This window comes from Triplophysa rosa, linkage group LG22, assembly GCF_024868665.1.
Source record: "Triplophysa rosa linkage group LG22, Trosa_1v2, whole genome shotgun sequence".
NCBI classification, from domain to species: Eukaryota; Metazoa; Chordata; class Actinopteri; order Cypriniformes; family Nemacheilidae; genus Triplophysa; species Triplophysa rosa.
Genome location: NC_079911.1, coordinates 6,358,333 through 6,375,532, shown reverse-complemented (window position 1 = coordinate 6,375,532; position 17,200 = coordinate 6,358,333). Strand labels below are relative to the sequence as shown.

The 17,200-nt window shown below is 37.5% G+C and overlaps 1 protein-coding gene across 6 annotated transcripts in view; it reads left to right on the top strand.

Annotated features, from left to right (window-relative positions):
- The window catches only part of ptbp3 (polypyrimidine tract binding protein 3), a 55,154-nt gene extending 40,778 nt beyond the window's left edge, over window positions 1-14,376 (top strand). For 5 of the 6 annotated variants that reach the window (XM_057320441.1, XM_057320446.1, XM_057320445.1 and 2 more), the window contains 7 exons: window positions 664-745; window positions 2,822-2,961; window positions 5,147-5,180; window positions 5,561-5,653; window positions 6,023-6,239; window positions 6,889-6,966; window positions 7,656-14,376. In XM_057320441.1, coding sequence (XP_057176424.1) covers window positions 664-745; window positions 2,822-2,961; window positions 5,147-5,180; window positions 5,561-5,653; window positions 6,023-6,239; window positions 6,889-6,966; window positions 7,656-7,788 — 777 coding nt within the window. In that variant the 3' untranslated portion in view covers window positions 7,789-14,376. The remainder of the gene's footprint in view (window positions 1-663; window positions 746-2,821; window positions 2,962-5,146; window positions 5,181-5,560; window positions 5,654-6,022; window positions 6,240-6,888; window positions 6,967-7,655) is intronic. The other variant, XM_057320442.1, reaches the window with a different exon arrangement.
- The last annotated feature ends 2,824 nt before the right edge of the window (window positions 14,377-17,200 follow it).

The window sequence follows — 17,200 nt, the reverse complement described above, 5'->3', positions numbered from 1 at the left end:
TCTTTCCCACACGGATCAGTTTGTTTGTGTGTTTTATTACATCGCTATCTGCAAACACGCTATGAAAGGGCACACCTTATCGCACATGCACAAAAAGTGACGTGGGCTGGACAGCATTTGGCGACGAGTAGATTTATTATCCGTCTTGCCTTGTGTGCGCGGTGGAGGTGATTGTTAGGTGGGTGGAAGATAACTGTGACCGTCCATCCACACATCTCTAGCTGTCTCCGATTCTGTAAATCACTCGCTCTGTCTAAAGCGAGAGGCGGTGTGGATGCCGATAAGCCGAGTGTGTATTCTTGTGTGTGTGTGTGTGTGTGTAAATCAGAGCTGATGAAATGGTCCGGGGTGCAGGCAGTAGTCTCAGGGGCGCACACAGACGTCACCAGACGCCCGCTAAAGCAACGAAAGGTGTTAAACAGCAGCTTTTATTAGACCCCTGACATTTTTTTCTTCCGCAAACACCCTCGTGTTGGAGTACTGTCAATATGACAGCGTCACAGAAAGGTACAACAAATCTGAAAAAAAGGATCGTTTTTGATGTAACACTTTTCCTGAATATAAAATATCGTCGTTGTCTGGTATGGGATTGTGGTCATTTACAATGGCCAAAAAAATCTTGTTGTAGTGACCCTGTGTTTGTGTGTGTTTGTGTGCGTATGTGTGTACGCAGGGGCTCCTGGGATAATTTCCTCTCCATACCCCGGGGCTGGATTCGCACCCGCTATTGGTTTTCCTCAGGCAGGTAAGATTTCACAGCATCACACAGTCAGTAATGGAGTCAATGCTCTGTGGCTCACGGCAGCGTTCAGACTCAATAATTGGAAGAATTACAGTATAGTCACATGAGCCACATCGCACTCACATGTGCCTGTCACAGCTTCAGATTGACACCAGCAAAGTGAACAAACACACACGGCTATATTGACAACACATTTGAAAGCATAATGTGCGATACGCTTTGAACATTACACACCCAGTAATATTGACGTTTTTAAACGGATTCAACAACACGCTTTGCAGTGTGTTTTGGCTTAGTTTGCACGCATTGTTTTCATTGATGTGATCAATCATTTCAATTGACGTGATCCTGCATTGCTTTTCAATGACCTGTTTTGTCATTGTGGAATCATCACTGATACAAATAAATGTTAAAGTGACTTTGTAGGAATATTGTGCAGGTTTTCCTTCAAGCCCTAAAGACAACATGAAATCATTTTTTTCCCATTTACACACAGATAAAATGTATAGTTTGGGTAAGATGTAAACAGTGTGTCGCTATCAAGATTTTTTAGCATCCTGACTAGCCGACATGGAAACGTTAACTCAACCAGTGGAGTGATTTAGGGGCGGGGCTATCAGTTTTGCTTGGCCAATTAAAAACAGAGAAAGAGCTTTAAAAATAGTTGGAATTTTTTTTCTTCAATTCAGTTATTTTTGTATTTCTGTTTAGGGATGTTAGCGGCACGAAAATGACACTGCTAGTTAAAATATGGCTGTGGTTTTATTGTAAACGTGCTACGTTTTTAAAAAGCATAAACAATATTAACCAGTAATGCCGTGGTCGCGCTAGGCTTTCCGTGCTATTGACTTCCATTCATTCTCATGCGTTTGACCGAAAATGCAAGCTGGTACAAAAATAGCGTTTTGCTACGTGGCAAATGTCAAGTTTGGTGATCTCTGACCTACGAATTTGTATCACGTGACGACGTGTGACCAGAAATGCCGCACACATCCTGAAAGTGTAGCCAAAGTCGATCGCCCCCTGGTGGCTAGCTGCAGTATAGGTCATAAACCCCACCCCCTTCATGTAAACGAATGGGAATCACGTCAATTGCACGTCAAATATATTTTTGCCAAAGATGGTTTCTGTCATTTTAGTTGAATTTTTTTTCACGCTAATGTATGTTCAAGTGTTCATTTTTCGAATAAGTTTGGTTGTAGTTAGTTTTAAGATGTTATAAAAAGCGGCGTGGTAACATGATTTCTTTGTTTACGAATAAGTCATCAGGGAATATGGGCGGGACCTTGATACCGCGCTCACCACTGCTCAGACTCTAAATGACGTCATTGTCACAATATGTCAGCGGCCATATCTCAGACATTTTGGCTTCATTTTCCACAATAGAAGTGAATGCGGAGGTGTCCTTCCTCATTTATATGGTCTATGTGTGTGACCAATAAAAGATTGATACGCCAACGTGACATTTACGGTTGTTGGGAAATCCTGATAATAATATCGCACAATCCAAACAATAACAGTGCAAATTAGTCGGAATCCATGATGTGTAAATAAAAAAAGGTTTTTATTCATAGTTTTCATAGTGCCCATATTCCCATATTTTGCATTGTAAACGCAAATGTGACCACGGCAGAATTTCATAATCTACTTTTCACAATCCAATGAAATCCGTATAACTAAAACTAAAAGTCACGCCCTGTATTATTTCCTATAGAATATTTGTATTGGTCTTTCACATTATACATCACATCAAAGAGAAATAATACAGAGCTTTGGGAATGGCATTTCATGTTGTCTTTAATTCCCAATGCCGGGCTTCATTTTCACCTCCTGACCTTAACCTGTGCTGACTTCATTTATCCCCAAGCATCCCAATTTAACTCAATATCCCAGCATGCACTCAGCATGCTGATTTAATACAGTATCACAACATTACTCAACCTTGTGTTGTTTATCTGCTAACAAAAGCAGCAACAGGTGGTGAAAATGGACGATTGTTCTAGAGTGTCCCCTCCTCTCTCTTAAATCACCCCTCCTCTCTCCCATTCCCCCCTCCCCTCCTTGGGCTCTGGCCCGAAGGTCTGTCCATGCAGACGATGCCTGGTGCTCTGGGACCTCTGACCATCCCTTCATCCGCAATGACAGGAAGGATGGCCATCCACGGCATGGCCCCCACCGCCATCCACTCTGTTCTCCTCGTCTCCAACCTCAACCCTGATGTGAGTTTCTGTCCCCACCCCCAACACCGCCTTCCTATAAAGGCCAGGTTGCCTGTAATTGACATACTGATGTCAACATATATCAAACCAACCCTTCTATGTGAGCCCTTTTTCTGGACAAATTGGATTACCAAGGCATGAAATTGATTGTAAGGGTTTGAAAGGCTGACATTTGATGATCTTTAGGGAATATTTTTCAAAACATTTATTTTTAAGCATTTGGTGGACACTTTAAGAAACGGCCTACAGTGTTTTCAAGGTATAGCCTACATTTGATCGGTTTTGTGCATTCTCTGAGAATGTCCTTCCTTAGTTTTGTGAGTTTTATTAGTAGGGCCTGTAAATCGATGCTTTAAATCGAGTTAAATGCATGACGTAATTGAATAGACATTGTGGCTTTAAAAAGTCAATATATTGCTTATTTTATTTGCGTATTTGACATAAGTGTCATTGTAGGCCAGCCTAATATAAAGTGTAATCGCGATTAATCGATCCTAAAATAGATGTTTGTGTTTATAGAATATATATGTGTGTGTGGCGTGTTTATTCATATGTATATGTGTTTATGTATATACATTTATAATTAAATATATTTATACATGATGTTAATTATAAATATGTATTACTTATATTTCTTAATTATATGCATGTATGTTTGTGTATCAATACACATATAAAAATACACGCCACACGGACGTTATATGAACACAAATATTTATTTTGGAATCGATTAATCGTGATTAATCGATTTGACAGAACTAGCTAACATAGTTTTGATTTCTTTGGATGCTTTTAGTCACAACATAATTCTTATAGTTACAGTTGTGTTATTCTATAGACCGTTTCATCGGACGTGCGTGCCTGGACTGCAGTTAACATCTGGTCTGTGTTTGTTTATCAGTCTGGCTAGTGTCTAATAATATAACTATTTACATTTTATTTAATTTATGTAAATAATCATTTATATTATTATTTATTGTATTATAATTGTATTAAATAAACGATTTGTTGAATTTTGTTGTATGTTAATTCTATTTAAAAAACTATTTGTTGAATGGGTCCTGTAGTTTTGTCACGTTTAAAGAAACCGTATGGGACATTGACATCTAGTGGTTAAGCTTGGTATCGCAGTCTAAATTCAAAATATTGGAGAGGCAAGTTTAGCCTCTTTTGCTTTCTTTTGCTTGTTATCAGAAATAATCTACAGGCACTCTATTATTTGTGAATGTGTACCGGAAGTTAAGTGCAGCCCACAAACCCGCGTATGCGCAGTAACGTTTGTTTATGTTGTTGCTTTGAAACTGTCTATAGTTTTGATGAGTTATGTGTGTAGGACTGGATCGCTTACTCTCATGATGTTCCAGACCTGAATGACTTTACTTCTTCCTTGGGAAAAAGGCTGTCACAAACATTTCGTGTTGCTTCAGACAACCTACATTGTAAAAAAATCTGTAAAAAACAGAAATTTTCTGTAAACTGGAAAAACAGAAATATACCGTAAAATATTTTTTTCATGTAAAATGATAGGATATAAAGATATATATTCAATTGTTTTCCCCATTTTTCTTGTAAATTTGTTGTCTTGTTCTGTAATTTAATAGTTTTTGACCGTATTTCAAAAATAAACTATAAAAAAAAAAATAATAAAAAAAAAAAAATTTAAAGACAAAAAAAGGGAAACAAAAAAAAAAAAAAAAAAAAAAATTTTTATTTTACATCCCCCACCCCCCGCTTTTCTTGTAAATTTACAGTTTTTGACTGTATTTTAAAAAATTCCGTTATTTTTTTACATGGAAAATCTGTGAAAAATTCAGTAAAATTACATTTTTTTACAGTGTAGAAAATGGCGCAGCTCAAGCTGATTGTCCAAACTATGAGATGATCTATTATATCCCATAATTTTGATAGACATAATTGACCAATCAGACCATCTCACACTTGGAAAAACCAGGGAAACCTATGGTTCACACGTCATAAACCTGTATAACAGTTCTTCATATGTCTCCTTTTGTGTTGTACTGAAGAAATACAATCACAGGTTTGGAATAACATGAGGGAGTGAAAATAATGACAGCATTTGTCATGTTTGCGTTAATGATCATACATTTGTATGCTAATTTCTTTCCATTTCTTTTAATGCTTAAATTTCAACATTGAGTCATTTATAATGCTTCATCTCTTGCAGAGTATATCCCCACATGGACTCTTCATTTTATTCGGTAAGAAATGCATTACTCTTCTAGATTAGAAAGCTGTTTTTATGAAGGCAGGAGAGGGCAGCCAGCGAGCGATGCCACTATTTCCTTACAAACACACAGCTGGGAGATGATTCACAGATAGCATGTTGTGTCTCCCGTCATATGAATGTTAGAAATGCACACACATAGAATATAGCACACACACGGCTCGATATTATTACCCATGCAATTTAATAACTGTCAACAACAGAGACGGATCTTAGCGGGGCAAATATCCCTCAAAACCTCCCTCCTCTCGCCCCCCTGCCTTTAATAATAAAATATTGAGATTTGCAGATAGTGTTATTTACTGTAAATAGTGTCCACGAGCACAAAATAAGGTTCCTTTCTCATCCCTGTAGGAGTCTACGGAGATGTTCACAGGGTGAAGATTCTGTTTAACAAGAAAGAGAATGCTTTAATACAGATGGCCGACGCCACACAAGCTCAGTTGGGTGCGTCAAATCTCTTCCTCTTGATAGTTTTACTCATCCTTTTATCTGTCGTCTTTATCGATATAAGCTTTGGTTGTACAGAGCTACAAAGCAGTGCACTTGTAACTGGTATATGTAGCTGGTGCGTATAATATTTATTAACATCATATCTTTTGACTGAATTGTTTCTTGCATCATTTTATAATATATAATGTAGTTGTACGAAACAAAGGTGGAAAATAAAAGAAATGCTACATTTTAGTTTTACGTTTTAGCGCCATAATGTTAATAAAATCTCGTTTTTCTAAGGCTTGTTCTAGGTAGCAGTTTAACGTCATGTGTTTAGGTAACATTTACTTGAACACATTTTCTGATTGTTTGGTTTTAAAGCCATGAGTCATCTGAACGGTCAGCGTCTGTACGGTAAGGTGATCCGTGTGACCGTCTCAAAGCACCAGACGGTTCAGCTCCCCAGGGAGGGTCAGGAGGATCAGGGCCTGACTAAAGACTTCAGTGGGAGTCCACTCCATCGCTTCAAAAAACCCGGCTCCAAAAATTTCCAGAACATCTTTCCCCCCTCCGCCACTCTGCACCTGTCGAACATCCCGTGAGTGATGTCACTGACACATGCACATAGACGCATACTTGCATGTGTGTTGTTTGTGGTCTCTCCATAGACGTAATGACTTTTATACTGTACAAACTGTATATTCTTTTCCCTACCTCTAAACCTAGCCATCACAGAATACTTTCGACGTTTTATTTATTTAAAACAATCATAATTTAGTATGTTTTTAGGACACAGGAAACATCCCCATAAACTTTGTTTATGTTTATATACACGTGTCATTATACACATTTGTGTCCTTGTAAACCAAATATACAAGTACACGCATACAGGAATATGTCCCAATTTCAAAACTGATTTTTGCCTGATTTACCTCAAAAACCTTTTGGTAAATTTCAAATGTCATTATTATTACTTTTTTATTTATACAGATTATATATATATATATTAAATTATAACCCTCAAAAACACATTTGCTGTAGTTATTTATTTCATATATTTTTTAGGTTTCATATATATTTTTCAAAAATAATATTCATAAATATTTTAATATTACTATTAAAACTTCATTTGATGCATTATTCACATTAAATAGGGCCACTTTATAATCAAGCAAGTGCACTGAATTTTGCTTGCTATCTGTTAAGATTGTATTGATTGATTTTTTTGTCCTTTTCATACCCTCCAGGCCCTCCACCACAGATGATTTTCTGAAAGACCTGTTTGCCAGTTCTGGGTACACAGTCAAGGCCTTCAAGTTTTTCCAGTAAGCTCATTTGTTTTTGTACTCGACTTTTATTTATCTGATATGTTTTGTTCGCAGTGCTTGTGAAGGGTCATCTTGTTCCCTTTAATCCAAGACAGCAAGATGAGGAGGAGCTGTTTTGAAAAGCTTCTGAAGGGAATGTTATAAACAATGTCTGTAGAGACAAGAAAAGGAAACGTAATAAAAACTGACCAAGTGGATCTTAGAGGAATAGTTCACCAAAAAATAAAACACATCCTCTTAAATCCTTGTGACATTTTTGACCTTTGAATATAACACGACAAAAAATTATGTAGCAAAATGTGCAAGCTTGGCTTTTTCATACAATGACTGTGAATAGTGACTGCAACGGTCTCCAGTCCCCATCCACTTTCATTGCATGCAAAAATCACAAAGCGATAGCTCCTTTTGTGTTGATTTCAGGAAAAAAAGGCATACAGGTTTGAAATGTCATGAGATTAATCTTAATAATTTAAATGATATATATTTAGTTTATTATTTTGGTGTGAGGTGTCCCTTTAAGTAGTAGTGGCATTCTTTTGCCACTAGATGGAGGTAGCAGTGTACTGTAGTCCGTTTTATTAACTACTCTTGATGAAAGTGGTCATTTATGGGACGCTTTTATCCAATCTAGAGTAAAGTTCCTTATGGGAGGAGCCTGACTTTGACGTTTCCTGTTTGATTGACAGGAAGGACCGCAAGATGGCACTGATTCAGCTGGGATCGGTGGAAGAAGCCATCCAGGCTCTCATCGACCTCCACAACCACGACCTGGGAGAAAACCACCACCTGCGAGTGTCCTTCTCCAAATCCACCATCTAACGCCCCCTTCACAAACAAACCCTCTCCCCATTTCTCCCCATTCCAGCCCATTTAACTTCACCGGACGGACCGTTTCCTCGAGCGAAACTCCAACCGGAACTCGATAACATGACAGACATTAATGGGGTAGTTTTAGAGATTTTCCCCCAAAAAGTAAAAAAACAAAAAAATAAAATGACAGACTACTGCAGAACTTTGTGGCTGAGAGGGTTCAACTCTCATGCAACCAGGGCTGGAGACACACGGGATGTCCGTGACCAAGCTTGATGTTCCCGGTAGCTTCAAGGAAGTAAACCCTCGTGTTTCGACATACGCCGAGGAAGCTCTTCGTATCTCATGGAAAGCATTGGAGACTGACAGCTCCTGTAGCCCAATGGCCTTGTGACCCCCTGACCCGAGTGAGGGCGGAGCCTCTTCCTCTGTGCCTCCCCTGACACCCTCGCTCTCATTGGCGGTTTCGACGGAGCGCTCCACTCTGCATTTCCCGTAGAACACGTTGGATGCAAAAAGGTCACCGTGTGAATGTCGATGACGTCTTTACAAGGTGCTGCTGGAAAACGAAATCTGTAGCGACGGGCTCGTCCTTTTCCTCTGAGTAGCATTAAAACACGAGTGCTAGGGAGAACGAGTTGATTTAAAATTCAAACGCAACAAAGCCTTTTGTTGTTTCTCGGTCGATTTGAATTGTAGACAGGCACCACGGGGAATGTTGTAAGCATATTTGTTTACTGCGCAAAGACGAATAGCCAGACAGTAAGCATCTGTGAATAGATAGTGAATGGCGTGATTTGTTCTTTTTTCCTCGTTTAATGGAAATTTATATTGGACAGACTAGCCTTTCATGGGCTCTCTGCACCTGCGATGCTGTCAGAGCACGTCTCGACCGCGTGTCCCGTCAATCGGGTTCATCTGAACCGGCGAGACCTTTTGTGAAACACGCAGGATCATTCCGGAAATTTTACGGCCAGCTGTCAATCCTACTGGAACACTCCAATCAGCAACGCCCAGCCTGATGGGAGGCCCCGCCTCCTCCCAAGTGAAATTCTGAATGTGAATGGTGTAGCCCGTGATCTAGTTGGGAAATGATTTCCTACATACTGTTCCCCCTTTTCTCTTATTAGACCAGTCTTTCTCTATCCATTCGTTCTGTTTTTCTTCTTTCCACACGGGGGCAGAGGATGGTTCTGCGCTCGTTCTTCTGTTCTTCACTCATTGGCTCTGTTTGCAGCGGTACGGGCTTTGCAGCAACAACCGTCGCAGACGCTCTCTTTTGCCTTGCAGTCCCAGACTAAATGCCTCATATGAGCAAACCAAATATTACGAAAGTGTAAGACATTCGCTCTGTTCCAAAATCTAGTGAGCTGACTCACTGTCTGCCGCCTACGTAGGCAGCTGCCTTCTTAGGGCACGTCCTAGCCAACATTAAACCTCTAAAGTAAACTAAGTGTGCGTCATTTAAACAAATAACGCGCCTCCCGGATGCCATTACAATTTTCAGTTGATAAAAAACATACATTTTTTAACATTTTGTTCTCTAAAACAATGAAGTGAGAAAAGAACAGCGTCGTTTGATAGTCATTACTTTAGTTAAAGTGAATGTAACTGTTTCTACAACATATATTTACTATGGTACTGTGAATTCTTAGGTTACTTTTGCATCTACTATGAGCTGAATTCATGTGTGAATAAATGACTGTAAATGACTATTAACATTCATTTACTTGTAAGTAAATATATATATCCGACTGTTTTCCGATAAAAATATGATTTCTATAAAATTTTGTTGAAAAGCACACAGGATTTGTATAGTCTTAAATTAGAAAAGAGCTAAAGGGCGCAGCATTGGTCAGTAGTGCTTTTAAGGCGGGGCTTAGAAAACGGTTAGTTGTTTCTAGTAGAATTTGACCAGATATTTTCACCCCAAAATTAGTTTACAAAATTATTTGTTTTCTTTCTAAATTTACTATTTGGAGTTATTATTAACATTAACATTTATAGCTTATTAACATTTTTATTTCCTGGAAAAACTATATATGCTTTGGATTCATTTTAAGAAAATGAAAACTGATGAGACAAAGAGGTCTTTTAATTTTTATTTGTTTTAGTTGTTTTTTTGTCTGCGTAACTGGCAAAACAATAACAGTCACTTGGATATTTTGCGCCATTACTGAAATGAATGGCACAAAATATATAAAAACCAACATTTATTTTCATTAGAACTGATTTTTTTGAACATTTAACTACAACAAACCTTGAATGACAATATAATTAGACAAAAATTAAATCAAGATTATGTACCATTTAATAGGTCATCATAAAGTTTTACACTTTTTTGTTTTTAATGTTTCAATAAAGTGTCACATAGATTTTTTTTATTTGGCACAATTTAAAGAATTTTTGCATTTATGTTACCAACATTTATCTCAACTCATTCACCCTCTTGGATGAGTTGGATCGCAATGCATTCTGGGATTACCTTCTTGCAAAAAGAAACATGCGCCGTTGCTAGATTCTGGCCTGGACGCTGTATCATAGCAGGCAGTGTAACGTGGTCGCCTACCGTTTAAAATGCACTTATGATGCCTTAACATGCTTCGTAGGTAGGCAGCTCACTAGATTTTGGAACAAGTGTGCACATACAGAAACTTTGCAATTTTGCGCGCGCGCATGTGTGTGTATGTGCAGTTGTGCCAGCGGCTGCACCAGGACTGCCTGAGATACAAGCGAGGTGTTATCTCATTTCACAAAGATCAGGCCTTAACATTCCAATGAGGGTCACCGTTGACCCGTTGAGTAGCATCTAAAGAGAGCAGCTTTTTTGCCTCTGTCCATCATTTACACAGCAGTCCATTAAAAAAACAATCAGCATAGTGTTCACGTGAATGCAAGGCAAGCGACAGCGTCCTTTTTCTATTGGACGGGTTTCACCCGAAGCGTTTTGAAACTTTGCTTTCACTTCTCAAAAGAAATCGAATTTTGTTGAAGTTTACAGTCTTAAAGCAACTATTCAGGTCTGTATATCTTAAGGATTGTCAAGATTTTTTCAAGAAAAAAAAGTTACTTATTTTTGGTAATTTGTTCTTTTTTATGGAAGAGGAAAAAATCAAATTTGAAACCTCGTCGGGTTTTTGTACCACTATAATCATTCAAGAAATCATGGTGAAAAAAAATCATATTTACTGTGTATTTACCTAATTTCTTATTCCGTGCCTTATTATGTGTTTCATAATCCAATAGGTTTTAGAGATTTGACCTGAAATATCTTATGTACTATTTTGTGGGATTGGTGAAAGGGTTGATTTTATTTGATCTTTATTTTGATTCGTTTTGTTGTGTAGCTCTCATAGATGTGTATTTTGTGGGGATTCAGTACCATGTGGTCTTAATATGATGTGCGACGTAAGTTATGATGTATGGTGCTGTGAATGCTCTTTTCATTTTTCTCGGTTAGAAAAATGAAGGGTGAACTCAAATGTTCAGAGTATATGCTGTGGGCCTCCATTCTCCTCACTGCTGTGAGCATGTGTGTGTGTGTGTGTGTGTGTGTGTGTACAGGTGTTTGCTTTGTTGCGTACCGTTGTTACATGCGGACTTCGTGGGCTGAAAAAATCCTCCCAACTTTGAAATCAGAGCTTATGGAGGTTGCTGTAGACTTGCATATTTGTATGATTGATTATGTGATAATGCTGTGATGAGCATATCTGTGACGTTTTGTGTCGGAAAATTCAACGACACTTTTAAAAGCATCTTGAATTATGTTATCTGAATTTACTTAAGCATCACACTTTGAATCGAACATCTACACTGTAAAACTTTGCTGCAGTTTTTTCAGCAGGTTTGCCAGTACCTTACTGTAGATTTAATTACTACTTAATATACATTCCAATTAGTACTGTTTTCATTTACTTTAATCAAAATTAAAACACTTTGACTTTTGAGGTTCAAAATGAGCAAGAAGAGAATGGCATTAGCACAGCAACACTGCAACAAATGACATTGTTCCTAAGCATTTTTCTCTTGTTTTCTGTAAAAAATATTTAAAACTGATTAAATTACGATACATTTACATAACAAGAAAACTGACCCAAGATATTTAGTCTTGTTTTATGAAAGAAAAATATATAACCTAGGTAAGTTTATGCTTAATTATTTAATTGTACATTAAATTTACAGTATGTTACTGGCAAACCTGCTGCGAAATTACAGCAAAGTTTTACAGTGTAGTCAACAAAGATACAGACCGACTTGAATGGCTTTTCCAAAATTCTGTAGTTATTTATTAGTATTTATATAAAACACTTTCAAGATGCAATGCAGCGTTTGTTGCTTTTCATGAAATTGCGAGAAAAAGCCGTTTCACACCAAGAACAATAAAAATGTCGAGAACTTTAAAGATTTGAAAATAATTATACATTTATAAGAATCACACCAAAACTATCATTTACAAGAGGAACAATATCAATGGGATCTTTTTCAGACGTTTTTTCCAACTGATGAACGATAAAATCACATCCAGTCAGAATCCATTTCAATTTAAACGGCCCCGCGCATTTAAAATAATAGTAAAACTGCAGAGCGCGAGCTTAGAATAAATGTAACGTTCTCGTTATGTGAACAGGACATAAATGTGTTGACTAGAAAATTTACAGAAATTCAAAGAGTCTGGGAACCTTAACAATGTCTGGAAAAAAATATTCTAAACTGATCATTTTTAAACAGTTTTCGTGAAACTGTCTTAATCAATCTAAATATCAAAAGTGCTTAAAGAGAGACCGAGAAGCCCACAGCATCCACTCTGACATTTTGCGATTGAGCGACAATGATATGCCTGAGATCTCCAATTGTGTGTTTTGAAGTTGTTATGCTTATTTGCTGTATCTTATAATTGATTATTTTTAAGGGGTTTCATTCTTGCTGTTGCGATACTTATTTGTATTATTCTTTCATTTGTTTGTTGTTTTTCTTTATTTGGAGTGTGAAAACTGGTTCAAGATTGTTGTCTGTCACTCTGCCTGTTCACAACAGCAGTTCTGAGTCTGTAGTGTCCACTGATGCATGCGCAGGGGAGCGAGAAAAGCTCCCATCACTAAAGGTCAGGTCCATCGTAAGCGTCGCGAAGTTGAAATATACACGCGGCCGTGCGGCACAACGACCGCGAATCCGGCTGCAACGCTTTTTTATTTATGAACAGGAGAAAAGCCAGTCTCCATAAACGCATCACAGAAGTCAGACGACGCCTCATAACGTTTATTTTCGATCCATGTCTTGACTCAGGCAACCACGTTCCGCCATGTCCGACACGTTTTTTTTTTGTCACGGTCACTCAGACAGTTACATGTAGTTTTTTTCCAGGTTTTTTACTACAAAAGTCACAAATAATGCAGGACCAAAGTTTATGTGCCTTTCATCTAGCTTATTTGTAACTTATTTCCTGGCAGTATATCAGAAAACGTCAAACTTGTAGTTTCCGCTTTCGGTCATTGCTACGAGAAATGCGTGTCCCGCTGTATGTATACGTTTATGGTTTCGCTCAAAACTCAGACGGTCAAGCCATATCCCTCGCAAACTAGGCTCATGTACAACACTGAATGTGTTACGTGGCCCTTATCGATTCATTTGAACAGCCTCACGCTTTAAGTATTTCATAAACGGATTCGGGTAGTTCACAATCTTGACGAGAACTTCGGATGACAAGGCACAGTTTCGTTATATTTCTTCATAAATACCATAACAAAGCTTTACTCGGAAATGTGTAAGACCATAAACCTCTCGAAAAACCAAAGGACTTGAATTGGAGACAATGCTGCACTATTTAGATGCAACAGAAATAGTTTACTGTTCATTTTATTGCTGTATTACGACCCTTACAATCTAAACTTCAAATTTCAGCCATGATGCTTTCTATTTTCTCATGTACTAAATTGTTCTGTGTAATTTGCATTAACGGGAGGGGATAAATTCAATTAGTTAACTGAGGCGTCATTCAAACGCAAGGCGCGTGCAAAAGTGCCCGAGTCCACCTCAGGACGTCCGACACGCGACGACTTAGCTAATTTATAGTTTTTAATGAATGTTTCACTACCAAAATAAAACAAATGCTGTACATATGTGTTCCCTTTTATTTTATTTTTGTTACCTGGCCAAAAAAAGGTTTCGGGGAACAAGATACCGACACACCGATATGAGCTGGTTTTTATATTTATGGATATGAACAGGAAAACACCAATTTTCTTCTGTATTTTGATATCATACCAGTACCAGCTTTTATTTGTAAAGCAGTTCATGTGACGTGTGAGAACTTGGGGTGAGACAGGAGTGTATCCAGTTTATGGGTTTGATGTAATAAATGCAAATAGAAGATAAACTATTAAAGAAACATATTTTCTAATTTCTGCCGTGCATGATTGAGTGGAGATTTGATTTGTATTTTTTGTAGAAAGTATTTCTTCTTCTGTTTATGAATGGCTTATTATTATTATGCATAATCATTATTAGAATTATTATTAATGCCCACCCAGAGTCTCTGCTGACGTTTTCCTAATCGACTTTAATTGTAGCATGCCTTGAATAAATGTCATGACACCTGTACTTCGCTTTGTCCTCTGCGTCTTCATGTCTTTCCTTCCAGATGTGTCCTAAATCCAGCAGACCTCCTTTCAGGCCCAATACTCGCAAACACAGTTTCTGCCCGACAAGACTAAATGGGTGATGTGTGTTTTGTATGAGTATTGGAATGGAGGTCTGGTTGTGTCATTGCCTCTTCTTCTAACCTGTGCTGCTTTTAACTAACTATCTATTCATTTCCTCTGCTGTCTGCTGCTCTGTGTCTAAACCTGCTCCGCTTAACACTGTCTAAACCCAATGCAGACAAAAGCACATTATAACCAACCTGATCTCACGGGAGTTCGTAACTATTTTACGAGGCGGCAAATTTGTATTATGTGAATCGTACAAAAAAGGTTAAAAGCTATATTAATGCCCCTCCTCTAACCACACCCCTAAACCTAACATCACTGATGCAAAAGCAAATAATACTAAAATGTACGAATACGATTGTTCGAATTCATACAAATTAGCCACTTCGTAAAATAGTTATGAATTCCCATGAGATTGTTGTTATAACTGACCTGGACCTTCCTTTTCATCATGTGTTTAGGAAGTTACAGGTCACGGAAAGGTATTTGCTATTTTTTTAAGTTTATGAAAGGTTTGCATTAAGGCTGGGTATCGATTCTGATGTTCCGATTCCGATTCACAAGCTCTCGATTCGAGTCAATGATTAGCCTATAGATTTAATACAAATCCTATACAGTATTTCTAAAAAGGATCAGTAAACATCAGATTACAATGGTGAATTAAAAAGCGAAACGAAGAGCCACAAACCTGTATATTAAACTGCCTCTTATGTGAAGGTGAAGTTAAATTCGACCGCATCCGCCATGCAAAGAAAAAACGATAGAAACGCTCCCAGTCCCTGTTGTAACATCCACCCTTTGTAAAAAATAAAGTGACATCTAGGGGATAGTAGTAAAAATAACTTTCACGTTAAGGAATGTTCAGTGCGTGAAATATGAAAGAAAATCGTTTAAAAAACGATCAGTCGATTTTTCGATTTTTTTTTTGCCGAGTCCTGTGAGCCGCACAGTTCTTGAACATACATTTCAAACTTCTTTGAACACTGACACACAGAGAGTGTTTGGGACTGACAAAAATGAATATCTAGTGACTGGCAGCTTCAAGAACAGTAAATCATAAAATATTAGTGTATATATTTTGTAGGCGTAAGAAACGTTTTGAACAAAAATGGTTCACTGTGTAATATGTAAAATGCATATGTAGAATACATATGAAATAATATGTAAAATATTTAAAGTTATACCATAGTCTGTTTGAAATACTGGATTCTGATTGGCTGGAAGGTGTGCATTAAAACCGTTTAATGCACAGGTAGTTCCAGTCAGTTTGATCAATGTTTGAAATTGGCTGAAAAATAACTGTTTAGTTTCACCTGTCTGATCCAAAAATACACTGTAAACATCAATAACAGCTTTAATTTGGCAAATGACCATGGTATGAGCAGGATAATCCACAGCTAGCCGTGCATTTAAGGATTTTAATGCACCTCACGGTTCTTGGCCTCCACAGTGTGGTAATGCACGGCTAACTGTGGATTATCCCTTACGTATTATGTTTTCTGGGATGTAATGGACTAGTTGCACAAAAAGTTGCACATAACACTTTTCCCATAAAGTGTTATGCAATATAAATTACTCTGCCGACTCTGGCGTCCCAAAAGCTCACAGGCGCCATCTTGTACAAGTAGCGAATTGCAACAATAACATTTTTCACACAAATGAAGTGGTTAGATTGCAGATGTAGATTTTATTAAACAGGCGCACATTAATAAGTTAGTCATTTCTTCTGTACAAAAGTTATTGCAGATGACAATTGATCTATTTTTCACTATTAACCGTGATGCCATTCTTTCTCTCATGGATTTTTTACATTTTGCTATATGACAATTTTATGTGTCACATACTTTATTAGTATGTGATGTTAAGCTAATAAGATGCTGATCTAAACAATCTAAACATCAAAATATGGATAATTATGGTCTTATTCATATTTTCATAAATCCTGGAATGTTGGGTGGTCCCCGCGGTTCAAGCCTCGGCTGGGACAGTTTGCATGTTCTCCCTGAGTCATCATGAGTTAACTCCGTGCACTCCGATTTTCTCCCATAGCCCAAAGACAGTCAGGTTAGGTTAACTAAAGATTCTAAACTAACTTGTCTGAGTCAACTTGAGTAGACTGACTTGTGTTTGGATTAACTGGTTCCATACATAATAATAAATAAATAAATATGGTGTGTGCGCGGTCCATTCGGAAGGACCCCTGATATTTACAGTGAAATATTTATATACTGTAAGTTGTTTATGTTTTGAAAAAATATCAAATCACATAAATACTTTCATTCAGCAGGTATTTTGAAATAACTCTAAAATAACCCTGAAAGTCCATGCACAAGCTGATTTTAGTACATTAAGAAGGGCATTGTTTATTTGAAGGTTGCAAAAGCATGAAAAGGTAACTGTAAACCTACAGTATATATATATCTACCAGAGTTACTAGATCTGCGCAACAACAACAGACCAGTGACCCAACTGTAAACACCAAAACTCAAAATATGCTACTATTTTTTACTTTTATATGACTTCTTATATACTAGCAATAATCCTAGAGAGACCTGCCAATCTGTTACCATGGAAAATAGAAATAGCCAAGTTTAAAGCCAGTTACCCTCTCTCACAAAAATGTGCTAATTTCTTTATCTCTAAAGAATATCACAGACCGTAGAAAATGGTGCACTAAAATACACTTTATTTACTTACACTGAGTACACGTTCATAAG